This window comes from Cariama cristata, unplaced genomic scaffold, assembly GCF_000690535.1.
Source record: "Cariama cristata isolate BGI_N322 unplaced genomic scaffold, ASM69053v1 scaffold19098, whole genome shotgun sequence".
NCBI classification, from domain to species: Eukaryota; Metazoa; Chordata; class Aves; order Cariamiformes; family Cariamidae; genus Cariama; species Cariama cristata.
In genome coordinates this window covers 33,058-54,209 of record NW_009633121.1, presented here as the reverse complement: position 1 = coordinate 54,209, position 21,152 = coordinate 33,058, and the positions used below count along the sequence as shown (strand labels likewise).

At 37.0% G+C, this 21,152-nt stretch overlaps 1 protein-coding gene across 1 annotated transcript in view; it reads left to right on the top strand.

Annotated features, from left to right (window-relative positions):
* Positions 1-21,152, top strand: part of LCORL (ligand dependent nuclear receptor corepressor-like) — a 29,221-nt gene that overhangs the window by 4,464 nt on the left and 3,605 nt on the right. Inside the window, exons 2-5 of the mRNA XM_009706644.1 lie at positions 2,123-2,202; positions 2,472-2,601; positions 11,766-12,020; positions 21,044-21,134. Coding sequence (XP_009704946.1) covers positions 2,123-2,202; positions 2,472-2,601; positions 11,766-12,020; positions 21,044-21,134 — 556 coding nt within the window. The remainder of the gene's footprint in view (positions 1-2,122; positions 2,203-2,471; positions 2,602-11,765; positions 12,021-21,043; positions 21,135-21,152) is intronic.

Genomic DNA, 21,152 nt, shown 5'->3' with positions numbered 1-21,152 from the left:
AGGTGCTCAGGGCACTAGAGCAGAGATTCCCCTGCAGCCTGTGGAGAGGACCATGGTGAAGCAGGGAGAACCTGCAGCCCATGGAGGACCACGTCAGAACAGACATCCACACTGTAGCCCGTGGAGGACCTCACACTGAAGCAGGTGGAGGTGTCCAGAAGGAAGCTACAGCCCATGGAGAGCCCATGCTGGAGCAGGCTCCTGGCAGGAATTGCAGCCCATGGAGAGGAGCCCGTGCATGAGGAGATTTTCTGGCAGGAACTGTGGGCCTGGGGAGCGGTCCCTTCCTGGAAGACTGTGCCCTGTGGAAAAGACACGCGCTAGAGCAGTTTGTGAAGAGCTGCAGCTATGGGAAGGACTCACACTGGAGCATTCATGAAAGCCTGTAGCCTGTGGGAAGGACCGCACACTGGAGCAGGGGAAAAATGTGCGGAGGAAGGAGCGGTAGAGAGGAACTGTTACGGACTGAGGACAGCCCCTGTTCCCCATCCTCCTTGTGCCGTTTGGGGTGGGGGAGGAGGTAGAAGAGTCAGGAATGAAGGAGTGAAGTTGAAACCTGGGAAGATGGGGTGGTAAGGGAGGTTTAGTTTTGCCTTTCTCGTTATGCAAATCTATTGGCAATAAATGAAATTAATTTTCCCCACATTAAGTCTGGCTTGTCTGTGACAGTAACTGGTAAGTCATCTCCCTGTCTTTTATCTTGACCTACAAGTTTTTCCATGTTATTTTCTCCCCTTGCCCTGTTGAGGAGAGGGAGTGAGAGAGTCACTGGGTGGGGGCTGGCAGCCAGCCAAGGCCAGCCTACCACAGTGTGTTATTGGAAACAGATAATCCCAAGAACCTGCCTAAAAGAACTGTGGTTGTAATTTAGTGGTAGAGAGAAAAGGAGGAAACCTATTTGATAATTAATAAGGGGGGCAGGAAGGGTTTAGGTTGTAAGTGCATGAACTGGAAATGAGTGGGATGGAGAGGACCTTGGTGTTGTAGTTAATCAAGTTTGTATTCATTCACCTGCCAAAATGCTGCAGCTGTGATGGAGACTCATGCATAACTAGGATACTGTAGGAAAAGTACTGTCTACAGTTTAAGGAAGTCTGGTGTAAACATAAAAGAAGGGCATCATCTTGATGTTGGTCAACTGTGTTCAGGAAACAGGTGTTCAAGTGAAAAATGGTGCAGAAAAGATGGGGTTGAATCTCAGAAAACTGGGTGGACTAGATTAACCTAGCAAAATGAAGTGTAAAGGGGGGATAATGGTATTCTCTGTAAATACATCAAAGCACTAAATACCTAAAGAGTTGCTGTTTGTGGGTGTAGGAACAATGTTGCTACAAAAGCAAATGGGAATAACTTGCCGTGAGTAAATTTAAATGAGAAATTAGAAGGTTAATTTTAACTATTAGCACAGTTGGTTTGGGAAAAGCTTTAAAGCAATTGATGATTTGGGAAGAGAAGACTGTGTTGAAAAACTCCTGACTTTTGAAACGGGGCTTAATAACTTGTTTAAAGAAAATAGATGGCATGTCTCTGGTAGGGGAAGACTGGACTTGATACAGGCGATCCGTTTAAGTCCTATATTCCCTGAAGACCAAAGTATGTATTCTGATAAAACATATAAAGTTACTTTAAACTTCTCTAAATAAATCAAGTACTACAAGTGAGTATAGGGGTTTGGTTTACCTATAGTGATGATATCAAATCAATTAAAATATTGTAAGTACAACACATGTAGCTCAAATGGTAAGGAGTCCGTATCCTAATTCCTAGGATAGCTTAGTTTACTACAAGTTTGCACACTTTTGTTAAAAGGAATGATGAGGAATTCAGAACTTTATTTATAGTATTCAGATGCCTCCAGTAACTGTGATAGGTAATCAATTGAAATGTATGAGTTTACCTTTCCTTTTAAGAGAGGTTTCCTCTGCTCTTTGAAAGTTGAGTCATGGGAGCCAGACAAGACTTTGGAAATACATGAAGAATTGAATACTACTGACTACATTGTACCAATAAATGCATATTAGACTGTGATGGAATTTATTTAAGAGAATTGTGGGATGTGTATTTTGTTCTCAAAATCCATTTTTACTTGTTTAAAACATCTAGCTTTTTTTCTTCTTTTAAGACTGTGAGCCAGAAGAGCTAACTGACTGGTCTATGGATGAGAAATGTTCCTTTTGTAATTTACACAAAGAAACAGTCAGTGTAAGTATGAACATGGTATCAACCATGCCTTCCCAACACTCAGTTTTTGGTATGAAAGTAAGAATTGTAGAATTAAATTTTGCAAATAGGTTAATACTGCATTTTGACTCAAGATAATTTGGCTGTGAGAGGGAGTAAGGTGGCTTGGCTTTATAGTAAATATCTTTTTAGTGGTTGTTTTTCACTCAATAGCTCAATAATTTAATTGTATATTGTACTACCAGTAGACTAACTTCTGAAAGATGTTATAATCTTCATATGTCTTCTAGGATCGTGCATCAGTTATCGGTTCTTCACAGTCAACGCCTACAGAGGAACTGTCATCTCAGGGCCAGTCCAACACTGATAAGATTGAATGCCAAGCAGAAAACTATCTAAATGCACTCTTTCGAAAGAAAGGTAATAAGAGCATGTCTTTAATATTAAGAGATATGACACAAATCTAGAAGAATCAAATGATTTAGGGTTGATCTTGATTCTTAAGTAGTTTTTATTTATCTACTGAATGCTGTTTCTCTTCTTTATTCATTTGATTTTCCTTAATCTTTTTCTTTGCTTACTTGAATCACCAAATGAAGCACTACTGTTCATACTTGCTGTTGTTAGTCCTGTTGCATTGTGTGTTGCATTGAATCCCTTCATGAATAATGAATGATGAATTCATTATATTTTATTGTTTGGTTTTTTGTTTTGTTGCGTTTTTTGTTTGATTGGTTCTTTTTTTACCATGAGCTGCTACTTTCTTTTCATGTGAACTTCAGGTGCCATTCTCTGGAATTTTAGGCAGTTAAACATTTTCTGCTCCTCAACTTTCACTTTTGGAAGACTGTTTTAGGTGAGAGAATGTGTCTTGCAGATTACAAAACAGGATTTGTGATCTTCTCTCACAAAAGCTGTTGCTTCAAATACATCCAAGTCAGAAGTTGAAACTTCTTGTCGAAATACAGTATTTAGTAGCTCATGAATTCTTTGACTATCCTTGTTCTTTGGCACTCAGCAAGTTTCAGCAGTACATGAGTGACTGGACATGAGAGTACATGAGTGACTGACAAGTTATTAGCTTGGTTCATGTAAGTTACTAAACTGACTGCTGTCAACAGCAGCAAAAATACACAGGGATTTAGGGAAAACGAGTAAGGAACATGAATGCATTTCTACTCAGTAACTACAACTTTCACAGGTTTTTCTTGGGTTTAGTAGGTGTACTTGGATGTCAAAATAGCAGAGTATGACTAGAGTGACAGCCTTCTCTTGCTGTAACAAAGAATTCAAGAGAGTCATAGAATGGTTTGGGTTGGAAGAGACCTTAAAGATCCTCTAGTTCCAACCCCCCTGCCATGGGCAGGGGCACCTTCCACTACACCAGGTTGCTCAGAGCCTCATCCAGCCTGGCCTTGAACACTTCCAGGGATGGGGCATGCACAACTTATCTGGGCAACCTGATCCAGTGCCTCACCACCCTCGTGGTGAAGTCAGACACATTTTCTTCCTTCACATAGGTGGGAGGAAAAAAAACAGAGTTGACTTTCTCCCCTTTACCTTGCAGTAGCAGGAAGAAATTACTATGCCCTTGAACCTGGGGTGGGTGGAATCTTTTCCTGTATAGGGCGTCTGTCTGTTCAGCCTGTGTTTTACTTAAGGCTTTAAAGAACTTTAAATGGAGTGCAGCAGCATTTTGAGTCCATCTTCGATCCTTAACTTTCTTTAAAACCAACTCTTTTTTATTTGAAATAATAAAATGTCCAATGAAGTTGACACCTTGTTACTTCTGAAATTCTTGTGTTTTCATCACAGGCCCAGTTGCATGGCATCTCCTTAGGCAGGTATTTTAATTCCTTCAAATTTCTGCTTTCTCAGATCTTGTCTTGGTCTTGATGTAGAGTGCTTTTCAACATTTACCTGCTTTATGCTTCTGCTGGAGATGCTGTCTTTTGATACTTCTTGAGAGAAACTTTTATCCTGGGAGAAGTGAAATTTGGCATGACCTCACCTTACTGGAGTGAGTGGCTTCTGTGAAGTTTTTCCACAAAGAGCATTTGGCTTTTAGCATCTTCCTTAGCTTTTTTTTTTGATCTGCCAGATCAGTTATGCTAGATTAAAAAGGTTTTATCTATTCAAAAACAAAACCAAAGTCTTTTCCAATTGTTTTTGTATTCTCTGAAGGACTTGCATATTCTTGGGTAAGAGGTACTTTGCTGAAGAGTTTTCTAAGACAATAGCTTCAGTTCAGGTTCCAGCGAAGTCTCTTAAGTGGTTCAGATTATGGGAAATGAAAAGGAAAAAAATTTTTGTATCTGCAAAGGGCATGTGAAACCAATTTATGAGGTATTTAAGTAATTGTCTTGGCTTTGTAGGAGGAAGATGAAGAGTTTTACTAGAAAAATCCCAAGTCTGCTTTCTGAATTTTTGTAAGTTTTTGAGATCAATTATCAACTTACGAAAAAAGGAATCAAAAAACTTCAAGTTATTGTTCAGCTAAGGAACAGTTCTTATACCTGGTACTAAAGCAGATGCCTTTTCATTGTCCAAAAAAAAGTAGAATTCTTGGATGACTGTCTTTAAAATGGAAGTAACACTTGCTTTACTTGTTTTGATTGCAGACTCCTTGAGATCATATACTGTCTCTTAATGTTGTAACTAGCACAGTTTCATTTAGGGCCTTTGTCAACAACTTCTAAGACTAGTGAGCAAATTTGAGAGTTGCGCTTATTGGTCTCATTATCGTTTTGTTTTAGAACAAGTTACTAAATGGCTGAGGTGTTTTTAATTTGCAGACTAGTTTTTGGGTTTGGTGTTTTTGTTGGTGTTTTTTTTTTTTGACATCAGGAAACTAGTTCAGAAGACCTCGAAACATGCAGCCATGTTACATCATTATCTACAGGATACAACCTTCAGACATTCATAGATGAGGATTTGTCTGTAGAATCTCAGACAAAGATGGTTCCTCTTCCCTTTTAAGAGGATGGTAGAATTACTGCCAAGATGGGTAAACTCTTGAGAGGCTCTAAGTAACAAAGTCTTGCTATTAGGAACCTATCTTCACTATGTGTTAGTAAAAGACCAATCTGGTAGGTAGTAGTCTGTAGGAAAGTTCTGTCCTCGGCAGACACCTCAGTAAAGCTGAAGTAGTTTTTGTCATCAAACATTGATTGTTTCCATTAAACAATATATCTTAAACCCAGATGCTTTCTTCCGAAGTATGGCATCTCTCTTTACCTATTTTGTATTGTAAGCAGAGTAGACTGGGATACTTTTCCACTTACGTAACATTAAAATACATCAATTTTCTCAAAGAAGCAGTTATGAGGAAAAAACATGATGTACTTTAAAAAATACATATTAGTCTTTTTCCTTTTTTTTGATGACTATTACAGAATGTGGCATATGGGATCATTATTACATGGCAGAGTCATAGTTGTTTAAGAGCTTGATCAGACACTTTGATCATGGCTTATTAATTTTCTGGTTTTCTAGTGATCTGCATTGTATGTTCTTGGAAGCTTTTTTCCCATGCAATATTAACGTGACCTCTTTTAAACAACAACAACAAAAAAGTCATTTAAATATATTCATGGTTGTGAATCAGGTTCTATCTTCAGGACATGATCCACCAGAAGATGGAAACCTGAAAAGCTTTTGTAGAAATTAAGAAATTGAGGCACAAAATTAGAGGGAGAAAGTGCTCAGGATGACTTCAATCTTTCCAGATTCTCTGGGTAGCTCTGTCAGGTATCTTCAGTGCCATGTGTTCCATATGAAAATAATTTCCCTGTAAGCTTTTTGAAGTTATTCCTTATTTCTAGATATCTGTCTCATATTCTAAAATATTTCCATTCAGACCTATGGCTTTCGTACACCATACCATATACCTGCATTTAACTCTTCTGAGTTCTCCTGTTTTTTTCTTAGTTATATCTCAGAGATGCATAGATGTCATGAGCTGGTTATGCTTCTTGAGCAGTGTATATGTAATTTGGCAAGCCTATGAAAATGTAATGTTGCACACAATCTCAGACTACAAAAAAGTGTTACTTTTTGAGGTGTAGTTTGGAGTTGTACACACTACTTGATCCAATACCTGCAGTTCCTTTTTATGAATAATTTTATTAATAATTAAGAAATCTAATTTGTCATGTTGAAATCTGAAACGTTTTCTGTAAGAACCGAGAACTCTGTCACAGTTTGTGAAGTAAACTTGTGTGACATTATTGCTATCGCTCTTCCTCAAGTTCATCAGGAAAGAAAGTTTAGCAGGATTTCAGCTGCTTTCTTAAGGAAGTTAAACATACTTTTTGTGTTGCCTGCCTGCCTACGAGTGTTATTGTCTTCATTGACTTCCGAATTTCTTGGTCATTTTCAACTATGTTTAAGATGATCCTTAGAAATATGACTATGTACGGAGTAATGAAAATTACTATCTGAGGAAGGGAAAACATTGAATGTTTACAAGAACAGAAGACTAGAGTGAACTTGGCCCTTATTCCTTCTGTTTGTTGATCAGTCAAGTTAACTAAACTAATCATGATAACATGGCTCAGAATAAATTGCTGTATTTTATTTTTAACTTGCTGGTGATCTGACAGCGAGCTGGAAAAGTCTCCAGGTAAAGCGAAGTATATTGCTGGGACAGTTTGGTGGCTGTTGAGGTGGAGTTCTAGAAAATGTGGCCTTTTTGTGAAGAGGTGAGAGAGGGAGTGAATACAGGAAGCACACTGATAAGCAGCCAGGTGTTCTTAGTTCCGCTGCTCACACAACAGGATTGTAAGGTACAAGGAGGGTTGTGACCAATGCCTTTTGGTATTTTATCAGAAGAGAAATTAAGTCACTATTTTGACTTTTTACTGAAAAAATACTGTTTTTCAAGAAATAGAATACTATTGTGAAGCGCTGTTTTGGGAGTTTTTAACTCCTTGTCTGTTGTCCTGCCAAATACATGTGTAAGTCTGAACTATCAGTTAAATTGGTCATTACATTGTGCATTGCAGTCTAATGATCACACATAGTGTTAATGCAGAATAGTTAAGAATGTGGATTTGAATAGTTAAAAGGTGGTGCAGTGTATAAACTGAGGAAATCTTAATCCTAAATGTGAGCTTTGAATTAAAATAAGTCATTGCAATTACTCATAATTACACATCATCTTTATTACTGCCTTCTCTTGCATTCTGACTGTAATCTTGACAATCACAAGCAGAAAATATCAGATTGTATCATACAAATGTGTATGTAATTTAGCCTTCTCTTATTTTAATAATGTCAGGAGATCTACAGTGATCTGAGAGAAACTAGAGGAACATCAGAGCTACCTTTTACTCCAAATCCTTAGAGACAGTTTTGGGTTTGAAGTAGTATGTATGTACGTACATGATCCATGGAGAAAATACAGTTGCCTTGTGTTTTAAATCAGCTACGTGAAAAATAGAAGTTTAAACAGATGTAAGCGTGTAGATTTAAAACTTTGTAAGTAGCTATAATCATGACTTCTAATAAAACATCTTAGAATAAAAACATTTTAGGTTATACAAAGTATATCTGGTGCCATCTGCTGATAATAATTAAGAAATATTTGCTAGAGATACTAAGTTCAGAGACCTAATACTTTTCTTACCCCAAAATACATTAAATTGCATTTAAAATTTTTATATGACTAATAACGAATTTCCCATGTGAACCACAGCTTTACCACTGTGAACTTAAAATTACAGATCTCTGTTTTCATTGCATACTTGTATAATAATACAGACGGCCATTGAATGTAATTAGACTTTATATAATACACTTCAAGTATGTGTGCCCTATTCTGATCACTCAGAGTCTTAGTGATAAAACGTTATGTAAAAATTGCATTTACCTTTAAAAAGTCTATTTTCTTTGAAAAATGTACGGTGTGTAAAAAGAAAATAGTATATGAAACTATATAACTACTTCTTCTTTCCTTTGAATAGCTAACATCTCTATCATTTCTATTCTATATCATTTGGAGAGCTGTGGGAAATTATTTCTAACTTCAAAATACTCTAAATAGCTGGTATTATGAGGAAGCAGTGATGCATCCAGAGGTTCATTTTCCATTAGGAAGCAAAGCAGCATTAATAGGAATGGATTAAGAGCACCCTTTCCAGTACCTCTGAGCAAGTTACTGAGAAGACAGGGTCAAACTCTTCACAATGATGCATAGCAGGACAGTGGAAGATTACAGAGAAATTGAAATGAGAGGTTCTTTTTTATGTAAGGAAAAATGAGGACAGGCAAGCAGTGAAACAGGCTACTTGGAGAGGTTGTACAGTCTCCATCCATGGAAGTATTCAAGACTTGTCTGGATAAACCCCAGAGCAACTTGATTTCATCTCGTAGTCAACCCTGCTTGAGCAGGCAGCTTTGTTAGAGGCCTCCCAAGGTCCTTCCAACATGAATTACGATTTAATGACTTCCACAGTAGAACAGTTGATGTGATAGCAACACTATTTGTATTTATGACAGTTAAGCTTAGATGAACTGTGGGCAAGCCCTGTAGACTGAATATGCATTAGCAGCAAGAGCACTTCAGATGCACCCCTGGAGCACATCTTCCATATTATATGCTTTAAGATACCTCCTCCTGCCACCCCCTGCCTCCCAGTATTACCTTTTTAGAGTAAATTACCTTAAAATCTGTAAACTGCCAGTAGCTGTAGCAGTTGAATATATGAGAAATTTTGCTACATTTATTCTTCTATAGGGAGTATTTGGAAATTATTATTCAAGAATTAAAACTAATACTAAAGAAAATTTAAGGGGCAGGGGAGATATTCCTTTGTTATTCCAACTAAGTCAAAAGATTACTTTGCTCCTAATGGAAAAGCAGTGTCTAAAAGAAATTCATGCTTGGATATTACCAGTGCGAAGAGTCTAAAATGGAATAGAAAGGCAATAGAAACTTGGCAGTTCTGAAGGAGATGATGTTTTGTATATTTGATGTTGTATGAGTTTCTTGGTTACTAACTGTCAGATGTTTGTTTGCTTGTGTTTGGGTTTCGTTTGGGTTTTATTTTTTTAAGCTAAGCTATTGATCGGTAATTTCCATTGTCTAGACCTGATTCCCCTGCCATGCAGACACTTACTTTTGTTGCTAGATAATTCAGTTTTTCAATTCCAACTCTTAACTCTCCTTGTTCCTTTGTTATTTTTTTGCATATATATTAGCATTTTTGCACCTGTTGCCTTACTGCTTCACTATCTTTTGTTGAATTTTTTCTTTCCTTGTAAGTGTGTGTCTAGGGTGATAAAATTCCAGTTGAACGTTTATTGGGTTCATTATTTAGGAATCAGGAAATACCAGTAAACAAAGAATACCTGTACCTGGATGTTACATGATGGGGAGAGATCTTTTTCTTTGTAGGTACCCTCCATCATTTAGAATCTCATACCTCTCCTCTAGAAACTGGTATCAATTTTAGAAATTGTGGTAGAGAGCTGGCTGAAAGATTGTCAGGATATAGAGCTTCAACCATAAGCGGACTTGTTTTGTCATGCCTTGGATAAGGTCTCTTGAAGCCAAGATATCTAGCATATACTCGGTTTTTGAAAATGCTGGAGCTTCACCTTATTCGTAAAGCATTACTGAAAGACCAAACAAAAGATATTGACAAGAAGCATCTGAACAGTCAGCTGCCCTCTCGTGTGCTTTAGACAGCACATTGCATATGTGCATGTTTGTAATTCCTTGCAATACAGTTGGTGAAAATGAATTCTCAAAATGTAATATGTTTTGAATAAACATGAAACAAACAAAAATCTTTTGCACGTTTATGCTAAACTTGAGCAGTGTTCTTTGATCTCAGTGGTCACTCTTTTGCTGGTAGATGGATAAAGCTTCATTGGCATAAAGTGCTAGGGCAAATATTCTGTATTATCCTCCAAGCTACCTATTAGGAAATTTACACTTTGCATGCAAACATATAGAATCATTATAGAATCATAGAATCATTATGGTTGGAAGAGACCTCAAAGATCATCAAGTCCAACCGTAATATACCTGATCCAGTCCTTTCAGTTTCTCTGCTTCCGTGAAAACAAAACTCAATTTATCATCTGTCTTAACCTGTCTCAGACTAATTTAGGTATCCCGGTAACTGCCATCATGTCCTTTGGCATTTCTTTCAGGCAGTCAAGGCTGACCTGAAAGCTAGTTTTTCTGTATCTCATTCACACTTACTTTAAATCTCTGTCCCTTCTTGATGAAACCTGTTTCACTCATTACCTATGAACTCAAGGATAGGCAATGGTTAAAACATTGAAAAGGGTATTTTTGTTTTGTGTGTATGGAGTTGAAGGAAAGAAGGAAGAGTGAGATAGTGAAATGAGTACTACTACTGCCACTTTAAGAAAGAATGTAGATCTTTGAGTATGGGCAATTGTGCTTGTCCTGTGAAATGAAGTATTGCAGCCATCAATGCAGTATTGCTTTGAGTAACACAGCTTGCTTTAAGTGAGGTTTCTTAATTACATTATTTATGCTAAGTTACATATCTTTATTTTGTTGATCTTTCTGGTACTTCTGTTTATATTAGGATTCTTTTTATTTTTAGTAATTCACAAATGTCATTTCAGCTATGCTTGTTAATAAGAGGTTTAACTTTTTTCTAGCTGACAGATAATATTAAAATGAAGTCATAGGTATCTCATGTTTGATCCTTTTATTATTTTTGTTACTTTTAAAATGAAACACTTCTTTCCATGGGACTGTTACATACACAAACAAAAAAATAAGGTACATACAGTTTAGAATAGGAAATAAAGCTTTTCTCCCGAATGTTTTCATTGGTAGCACTTTGAAAATGTCCTGGCAATGTCCTGAAAATCCTGTAAGATTTTACAATTAAAATTTACAGTAAAATTTAGTTGCTTGTATGACTACAATTTGTGTGGGATATTTCAAGTATCATAGTATAGTATCATATCAGTTTTAACATTGCAATCCTGAATCTACAATGGGGATTATAATCTAATATGTAGGTGAAACAAATTTTTTCTTTTATTTAAGATCGGCTCCTCAAAAGTCCAACTGTTCTATGTTATATAAAGGACTAACCTGTAGAACTGCACTTTAAAATTAATTATTTTTGTTATACTTGTTCTTTGAAAGTAATTCCTTTATGTATTAATTCATAGCTTTATTTAACTTTCACTGTTTTTATTCAAAATTATTTTCAAAACTGAAAACGAACTGTCTGCAAATGAAAATTCAACTTATTTACCAACAATAAATACAGATTCTGACTCCCATACTTGCATTACTCATCTAACCACATAGTTTTACTTGCATACTATGACAGAGGAATAAGGTAAAAATTACTCATGTGTTCTAAACATGTTCTTCCAAGTGACCTCCAGTTAGGAGTGCTCATAGGAAAAACTTACTAGACATCTGAGTTAGTGTGTTTGTTACACATGTACTTATTACACATACTTATTGTGCTTATAGGAAGTATTTATTTAAAGAAAAGTAATTAAATTAAGTTTGGGTTTTTTAATACATCTGTTGCCTGTGTTGTTGTTTGTTTTTTTTTTTTGTTTGTTTCTAGATCTTCCTCAGAACTGTGATCCTAACATTCCCCTAGTTGCTCAGGAATTAATGAAAAAAATGATCCGTCAGTTTGCAATTGAGTACATTTCAAAAAGTAGCAAAATTCAAGAGAACAGAAATGGTTCATCATTTGAACCAAGTCTGATATGTAAAAGTATCCAAATGAACCAAACGGAAAACTCCCTTCAGGAAGAACAGGATAGCCCTCTAGACCTCACTGTGAATCGAACTCAAGAACAGAATACTCAGCAAGGTAAACTTTTATATCTGCTTGTCTGTGTTTTGCTGTCTTTTATTACCTGATTATGTCTTATTCTCTTAAAAACATAAGTATGTGTCTGGGTCAAATAACTATGTTTTATCTTTCCAAAGTAGTGACCAGTATATAGGAAAATAAAGTTATCCTATGTGGTTAAAATAAGGTTGAAGGAAAGTTGGCATTGCATTAACTTAATGCTGAAAGAAACCTCGTACATTTACCTTTAAACATCAGGAAAAAAGTTATAAGAGAACTGTAAAAAAACAAAAGAAAACAAACAAAAAATGCCAAAACCCCCACAAAAACAAAAACCACAAAACAAACCACATTCTTTCTAGAAACACTTTTCATATTTTGTGTTAGCAAGTAAATATTCTCATTTCTGAGTGCCTGCATTAAATAAGTGACATTGGAATTTCTCAGCTTTAGAATACTGAACCTAAGTCAGCTCACCTGTGGCTGTCACAGGTAACAGTGGTTCAAAATTTTATTGAAATGGCTGTTAAACCTTCTGAGAAAAAGAGAGAAAGATGCTGGTATTTCAGAAAGCAAACATCATTCTGTGTCAGCCCTTGGACATTTTGATTCTTTAAATACAGACTGGTTAGAATGATGGAAGAGATTAATTTGGGAGGAAATTTCCATACTTCATGCCTTAATCAGTATAGATCAGTGCAGCTTTCTTAATTGAAAGTAAAGCTATAAAAAAAGTGTGTCTCGCTATCATTTACAAAAAGGAAATAATTTCTTTGCCTCAAGGAATATTGCCATCCAAAACAGATAATATAATCACAAGAGTGTTTTGGACTTTGAACCTAATTTGGATTAGCAGCAATTTTCAGGAAGGGTTGTGACTGTCATGCGCAACTGAAAGCAGTGGCAAAAGCAACTTTGGTCTTTTGCAGATGCAGGGGTCCATGTTAATCCAATAATACTGCAGACCAAAGGGAAAAGTTTACCTGTATGTCACGTACCATACTAAAAATGTTAAAAGAAGGTAGAACTGCAGAATTAAGTATTTTTTTAAAATGTACATTAGTCAGAATGAAAGCAGATTTCATATGTTTGTGCTTAATGATGCAGCCTTTAATTAGATGAAACATCCATTGCGGGGGGGGGGAGGGGGGAGGTGGAGTCTGACATGAGTTTACCTTGCTAAACATACATATTCTAGATTAAATTTTAAGCATCCTATTTCTTTGACAGCAGAAGCATTAAGAAATTCTGGAATTCCTGCGTATATTCTGTGTGGTCAGCAGAAACCAGTTCATGCCTGAGTTTAGCAAATACCTTGTGCAGATTAAATCCTGAGAAAATATCTGTTGTGCTTTGACATGCCTCTGCTAAGAATGAGTTACAGATTTTAGAGATTCATAATTGGCCAGGTTGAAGCACATTTCTTTCACACGGGCAATAAAAAGTACTTTCCTGATATCAGCACTATAGCCTGTTGCTTACTTCAGCATTTGCTTATGAAGAATAACTAGTTTCTGTTCCCTTATGGGCATTTTAGTCCCCAAAGACAGGTTCTGGTCCTTGCTGAGCCCAAAAAAATCTTTGAGAGATGAAAGAGAAGGCAGAGGGTGAATGAGGCAGCAATGGGAAGAAAGTTCTGCTGCCACCCTTAGCTATTTGAAAATCCATTGATCTTTTGTCCAAGAAAAACTTAATGTATAGAGAGATTGAAGTATTTAAATATTTTTTAATATTATTTGAATTTTTCTTACAATGATGTTAAACAGCAAGTTTAGAATTGTGCATCTTCAGCAAAACATCTCAGGCTAAAGTAGTGGCTCAGCATACATAGTTTACTATGTAAAACTTGTATACCGTGTAAGATATTGTAGATTCTCAGAACTTACACTGCCATGTTTTCTCAAGTGCTTTGTTAAAGATACTAGTCTTGCTGTGAAGTTTAGAGCTACTGAAATGAGAGGAAATATTGAAACAAGGCTGTAGCTGGAAAAAGGTTTCAAGCCATCTTATCGTACAACCAGGGAAGTTGTATTGTGCTTCCCACTTCCCATGAATATACTAATTTTGAGTTATCTTAGCTTTCCACTGTAGTGGTAGCAACACAAGCAAGTAAGATCAAGATGGAAAAAGTCAGCCTGCTCTTTTTATTTGCATGGTGTTTTAGGTGCAGTGATTCATGAAAAGTTCTTTCAGTTAGCTATTGTTAGGGACTCTGTGGTGTTATTCTACGTACCCTACTTCTCTCCTTTTCCTGAAGAGAGCTTGGATATATGGAAGTGTTACATGCTTACAGTAGGGAATTGTGAATTTTTTTAATTGGATTATTTTTAAAAATACATTATTCTGTGTCTAACAGTATACTACTTTGGTCTGGAGACTCATGAAAGCTATACTATGGTTTCCTTAGTAGTGTCTCTTAATTGTTGTGCAACTCTTTTTGTTACTTGCTATTTGTAATTCCTGTTACAATTTCCAAATGAAGTGGCAGTAAGAGAGTAGGAAGTTCAAATTTGTACATTGCTTTGATGGATCCTCAAAGTTGAAATCTTTTAATTGAAAACCTGTGAAACAGATAATGACCTAAATATGAATACTTCAGGTTCATTTTCTGTTTAGACAGGTGCTTTACATTTGCAGTAGTCATCTTTAAAATGAGTGTTCTAAATAATAAAACAGACAATCTTGTTCCTTTGCTATGGCAATGATTCTTGGACTTAAGTTGAGAGGAAGTAAGCTTTATTTTCCAGATCACTAGAAGCATTTTTTTGCACTAAGCAGATCCAAGTTAAATGCTAGCTCAATACTGAAAAAAGATTCTGCCGCTGAAGCTGTCTGGCGCTTCTTACTTTACTTCAGTATCTATGGGCCATCTCTGAAGTACTCCCACAATACTCAAGTCTGATACTTCCAGACTGATACCCCTGTGTATTGGATTTACATGGCAAGGTTTGGGTAGTGGGGGCGGCTGCGAGGGTGGCATCTATGAGAAGAGGTCGGGGCTGCCCTATGCTAGGCACAGCCAACTCTGCAACAGACACACAACAAAGTGGAGCACATCAGTGAGGCTTGTGGTGTCTCTGCAAAAATGTATTTAAGAGCAGAAATGCTGGACAAGCAGAGGAGTGAGAAACATCAGGGCAAACGACAAGGTTGGAGAAGGAGGGGGAAGAGGAGCTTTAGGCACCAGAGCAGGTATTTCACTGCAGCGCATGGAGAGGACAACACCGGTGGAGCAGGTATTCCCCTGCAGCTCATGGAAGAGACCACTCTGGAGCAGATATCCACACTGCAGCCTGTGGAAGACTCTACATTGGATCAGCTGGATATTTCCTGAAGGAACTGCAGCCTGTGGAGAGCCCACAATGGAGCAGGGGAAAAGTGTGAGGAGAAAGGAACTATTAGAGAGGAATTGTACTGACTGTACCCCTGATTCCCAATCCCACCTGTGCCACCTGGGGATCAGGGAGAGAGAGGAGTGAAGCTGAGCCTAGGAAAAGGTGGGATGGGACATGCTTTAATTTTTTCCTTTTTCTCATTATTTGAATCTGTTTTAATTTGCAATAAATTAATTTTCCCCAAGTCTGTTTTGCCTTTGATGCAGAGACTTCTTGCCCTTGATAAATATGGGAGACTTGATCGCTCTCTAGCTGCTAAGCAAAGTGACTTACAAGAGGCAGAAGTATAAGCTGTACAAATAAATAATGTTTAGCTACACACCTTAGTCTTGTTGCTATATCTTCTAGGACAATGATAGTGTGTAAACATAGCAGAAAAATGCAAGAGCGTTTCCTTGTTTCATTGATCCATCATAGATTGGAAGACATTGGAAGGTAACTGGCAATGTGTGACACTTTGCTGCATGGACTTTTTACAGCTATCATGTAGCTTTGTCGTTGTTGGCTACTATTGAAGTAGGAAAAATAAGCATAATGGAAGTAAAAAATTCTGTTTAAATTATTTAAAATAGCATTTTATTATCTGGTTTAACAATGTGCATGTGATTTCACCAAAACTTGTAGTAAAACAAAGATTTCTGAATAATGGACCAGAATTTGGAAACAATTCTTAATTTTTGAAAAAGTGGTTTCTTATCTGTTGTGGTTTAACCCCAGCTGGCAACCAAGTACTGTACCAGCTGCTAGGAAGAAAATTAACTTTATCCCAGCCGAAACAAGGACAGTATCTCTTGAAAATCCACACTGAAGTTAGTATGGCAACTGGGATCATGGCATGTGTGGCCTCTTGATTGCTATCTTCAGGGCTATTGAAAGAATTCCAGACACTACTGAACCCCTTATTTTCTTAATATACTGTTCTTACCATGTATATTGGGGAAAATACTGTGCTTTTTGAAGGTATACATGCTAAGTTCACAAAGGTAAAGTATGAGCTGTAAATATGTTCAAGAAACAGTTTGTTAATACTTCTACGTGAAAAGGTCACCCTAAAAAGGTACATTTTTTTGAGAGTAGTAGGTGTTTATTTCTTCCTTAGCTGCTGTGGTGGCTAACAGCCAAGCTCCTTGTCAGATGTTTGCTTGCTTGCTTCCCTCTAAGCGGCACAGGGGAGGAAATGGGAATAACAGGAAGGAGAGCTCATGAGTTCCAACAGACCCACTGCAGGGCATAGCTGAGCCCAGTGGCCCTTTGGGCAGAACTTCTGGGAAAACATGTTTAAGAAAGGGCAAAAAGTGCCAGCTGGAGAGAGAAAAAGGAAACGAATGAGAAAACAGCAGAGGGAGGCCCAATGGCAGAGGAAAGTGGCAGATAGAAACCATTAGGTAGACTGTGGACACTCCACAGCCCTTGCACCACAGAGATGGTGGTGGTCACAAGGGAAGCTGGAGCAGAAGTGAGCCTGGAAAGGGGGGAGGAAAGGTAGTGTTGTAATGTGCCTTTTTGTTTCCAATACCTGAATTCATAGTTAAATATTCATTTTAATAGGCAAAAATTTAAGTTCATTCTCCCCAAGCAGAGTCTGTTTTGCTGCCAAGACCTTGCCATGGACAACCAATATCTAGCCATGTATGTTTCAGCTGGCAGTTTTTCATTTTACACAATAGCACATCAGGTCAGCAAAAAGGGGCTAGTCAAAGCAGTAGTTAAGAATTAATAAAAGGCTTTGGTGTTCTTACTTGGCAGTTCTCCGAAAACATTGTTTCCATATGCAGCCGCACAGAAAATAGCCAGCAAAAGGCAAGGCATCATCAGGACAGGTATTGAAAACAAGATAGTGTCATTTTGTTGCTATGAAAAACCTGATCGAGGTTTACCACAGTATGACAGATATGGTAGAGAGAGAGTTGCTGGTTAGTAAATCTCACAATACTAGAACGAGGGAGGGCTCGCTGAAACTTGTTAAAAAGGAAAAACAGATAAGGAGCAGCTTTTCCACAGCAGTTTGTGAACTTCAGGAACTGCTGTGACAGGAGTTTGTGGAGATGGACAGTGGCCTGGGTTCCGAAAAAAAGGCCTTAGGCAACTTCCCAACTATCAGAACTAAGGCTAGAAACTAAAGCTAGAGTAGACAGGGATGTATCTCTGAGAACCCTAATCCAATGATAGGAACTACTGGGAGAGCAGGAGAGGAATGAGCTGCGGGTAGTGGCCAGGTGATGTGCTCTCCCACACTAGGAGCAGAGTTTTCCCCATGCCTGGAGACTGAGGACTGAGTAGGGTAGGTTGTCTGACCTAGTGAGGCAGTTCATAATAGCTAGTGAGAGGTTTCCTGAAACCTGGAAAAAAACAGAAGTTTGCTAGAATCAGTACAGAAATACCAACTGAGGAAATTCAAGGGTGACCCATACAGTTCCTGTTAGTTGCTTTTCCCTCCCTGTTTCTCCAACATTGATAGTATGGAGGAGTTTCAAGTGATTGTGGTCCTGTTTATTTTGAAGATGACCTTTGATCGCACTTAGTTATATCTTGGTATATCTTGGTATTGCCGCACCTAATGATCTGGTGCTGAGAAGCAAAGGCCAGAGGTTGAGCCGTTTCTTTGAAGATCAAAATCATTTAATTTGCACAGAAATAACTTTATTAGAAGACCATGAGCAGCAGGCCTGAAAAACTTGTAATATGTTTTTTCTATGTTATCTAGTGTTACGTAGTACTCTTTATGAAGACTGTCATCTTAGTAGTCATGGCTTCTGCTAAAGAGTGGATGGAAGTAATTGCATGTCTTTTATTGAAACCACTTCATGGAATGGTTTTTCTGTTCCTGATATCACTCAGTTGCTGTTCAAAATTCTTGCATAAATAGCTATTTTGAGTGATTTGATAGAAATAATAGAAAGTTCTGGCTTGGTTTAAAAACAAATATTCTTACCTCGCAAGTAAGGTTTTCAAGGCTTATTGTCCACCTGTAGGATGTCTCTTCGCAAAGTTTTTGTTCTTGTACCTAATGAACCAAAGTGAATGTCTCTACTGTGTATATATACCTTCATTCATTTAATTAGGTAGCATTTCATTATGCCTTAATGCTTTATAGCAAATGCTCTCACTTTCTTACCGATTGTAGGTGCTCCTTCATTATAATAAAACAATAGCTGATACTACTACAAAGCAGGAAGATTTACGAAAACCAGGAGCTACTGTGTATTTTTCATGAATCCTTTTGACTTAACTGCCCTTTCTGCATCAATTTTGATGGTTTTGTGTTGTTTGGTTTTTTTGGTTTTGTGTTTTGGGGTTTTTTTTAATTTTTTTATTTGAGTGAAATCACTGAATAAAAGCCTGTTGTGGTGACTTTATTTGGTATTTTGTATGTATTTCTTGCGTGGTTCTTTTTCACTCTTTTTACTGAGGATCATCTTCCTATAAAGCATTGTCTTCAGGGAGGTGTCATATACTTAATGAATAAATTTGCTGTGTTAGAGGAACCAAGTATCTTGAAACTGAAATGACTCTTCAGTTCTGCTTACCCTTTAGAGGCCCAAAATGTGTCTAATTTTTTGTTTCAAGAGCCTGCATTTTCAGTACTGTGTTCTTTTTAGTAATTTTTCAACTTATTCGTGACCTTGTGTTGTCAAAGTCAGTTCTGAAAGATTGGAAATGAAAATTATTTTGGTTAGATTTTGTTATGGAGTCTTGCGAGAGTCTTTGGGTTTTGTTTGTTGGGGTTTTTTTTTATCCTAAAAATCTAGTTAGCTTCAGGTTTTTTGTAGGTTGAATAGAGAGAGAGTATTAGTTTGATGAGTTGTGAACTTTGAAGTAGCTTTTTCTCCAGTGACTTTGTCTAGTGATCTCTTCTAAATTTTTTTTGTCATAGTACCCGTGAATATCAACTGAAGATCGAGAAACTGTTGTGAAGGGGACCACATAGACACTTAAGAAAGGGAGATGTACTTTGTATGGCTGACAGAACACAACAGATGAACTCTATCTGTTGTACGGGACTCAGGGACACAGCGAGCTTAGGTATTCAGGGTACTTTACAACTGGGTAGGCCAGATAGTCCCTGTGGAATATTTCTGTTGTGATTTTAATTGGCTTTTGCTTCTGGAATATCACTGCATCAGAAAGGTTGATGAACATTAACTGGTCCTTCCTTTAACTTTCTTAGGCTTAAGGAAGACTTTGAAAGGAACATATTCAGGAGAAAAGGAGCATTTATGACAAGTGGCATATTTATAAATATTTTTTCTCCTTATGCTGACTTATGATGCTCCTTTTTCTCTCTTTATCCTTCTTCAAATAATACAAGATAGTTGGGGAAAAAACAGTCAAAAATTGTTAAAAACACTCCAAAACAAATAGCTGGATTTGGTTATTACACAAAACTATTGTTTCTTTGCAATGTTGGTATAAAGGAGAGTTACCTTAACAATTTTTCTGACTTCTTATTTGAGTGTTGACATTTGGACTATGCAGCCAATGCTTCATATCTGCATCTGAGGCTGTGGGAAAATATATACAGTTGATGGATGTTTTAGAAATAATACACACTAATATGGAAATGACACTAATGTAAAAAGGGCTAGCATAAGGTTGCTTGTAGAATTGAATGTTGAGCTACATGTTGAAACTCAAAATTTGATTCACAGAGCTCAGGCACACAAAACAGCCAAAGTTTGAAACAGAGAACAATGGAAGAAAGGTATGAAATTAAATATATTTAGGGTATTTATCTATAATTTAAATGTGATATTTTTTAAAAAAAATACTTGAACTATGAGGAGTATTTCAGGCTCTAATTGGTTTCTTTAATTTTTAATGTTCTTAAATACTGATTTAAAAAAAATATGGTTTTCTATTTCAATAATTCATATACTTCAATAGCCAACTATGAATCTTGATTTAACGTTTGCCAGTGACTTAACAGTGTGGACTCCCACCCCAGTTTAGGTCTTTCCATTTCTCTAGTTTCCTTATTACATATATGTGGGGGCGGCAGTGGGAATATGTGTAAACAAACTGTTGGAACCTTTAATGACATAGGTCTCACATGCTTAAAACTCTATATTGGGCTTGAGCTCTCTTCCCAGTTACTGGGGTACTACTTTCTCATCCAGTAACTAGATCTGGTCACGTAGCTGACCCTGTGCTGAGCAGGAGTTTGATCTGGAGACCTCCTGAGATCCCTGGTAGCCTGAATTTTCCTGTAAACCTGTGATTTAGTTATGTCAATTTTAACTTCAGTATCAGGCTTGTTTGTTTACAATATGTAAATATTAATAAATGAATAACAATATAAAGTGCATTGCTTTGGTTGCCTTGAAAGTAAACAGCGCAATATATATGCATGCATGATTTTTAGGAAAGCAGTCACGTGTTTCTGTTTCAGACAAATTAATCTTTTAAATTTTATTATTTCTGAATGGGTTTATTTTGTATTTTTTCTTCAATTTTAAAAAGCTTTGTTACAAATCAAGGATATAAAACCATTTGCTAACGGCTGACATTGTTAAAGGAATAAGATGTCAGAAATTTTACAAGATAAAGTAACTGCTTAAAAATTGTGCCATAGGTACAAACATTTGCTAACAAAATTTCTGAGATCATCCTTAAACAACTGCTATCATCACTACTCATTCTTTGCAGGGGATGGAGTGCTAGATCTCTCTACAAAGAAAAGCGCAAGGTTGGAAGAACCAAAATACGATCCATTGTGTTCTGAAAACTCAGTGTCTGGGTAAGCAACGTTTAGGAC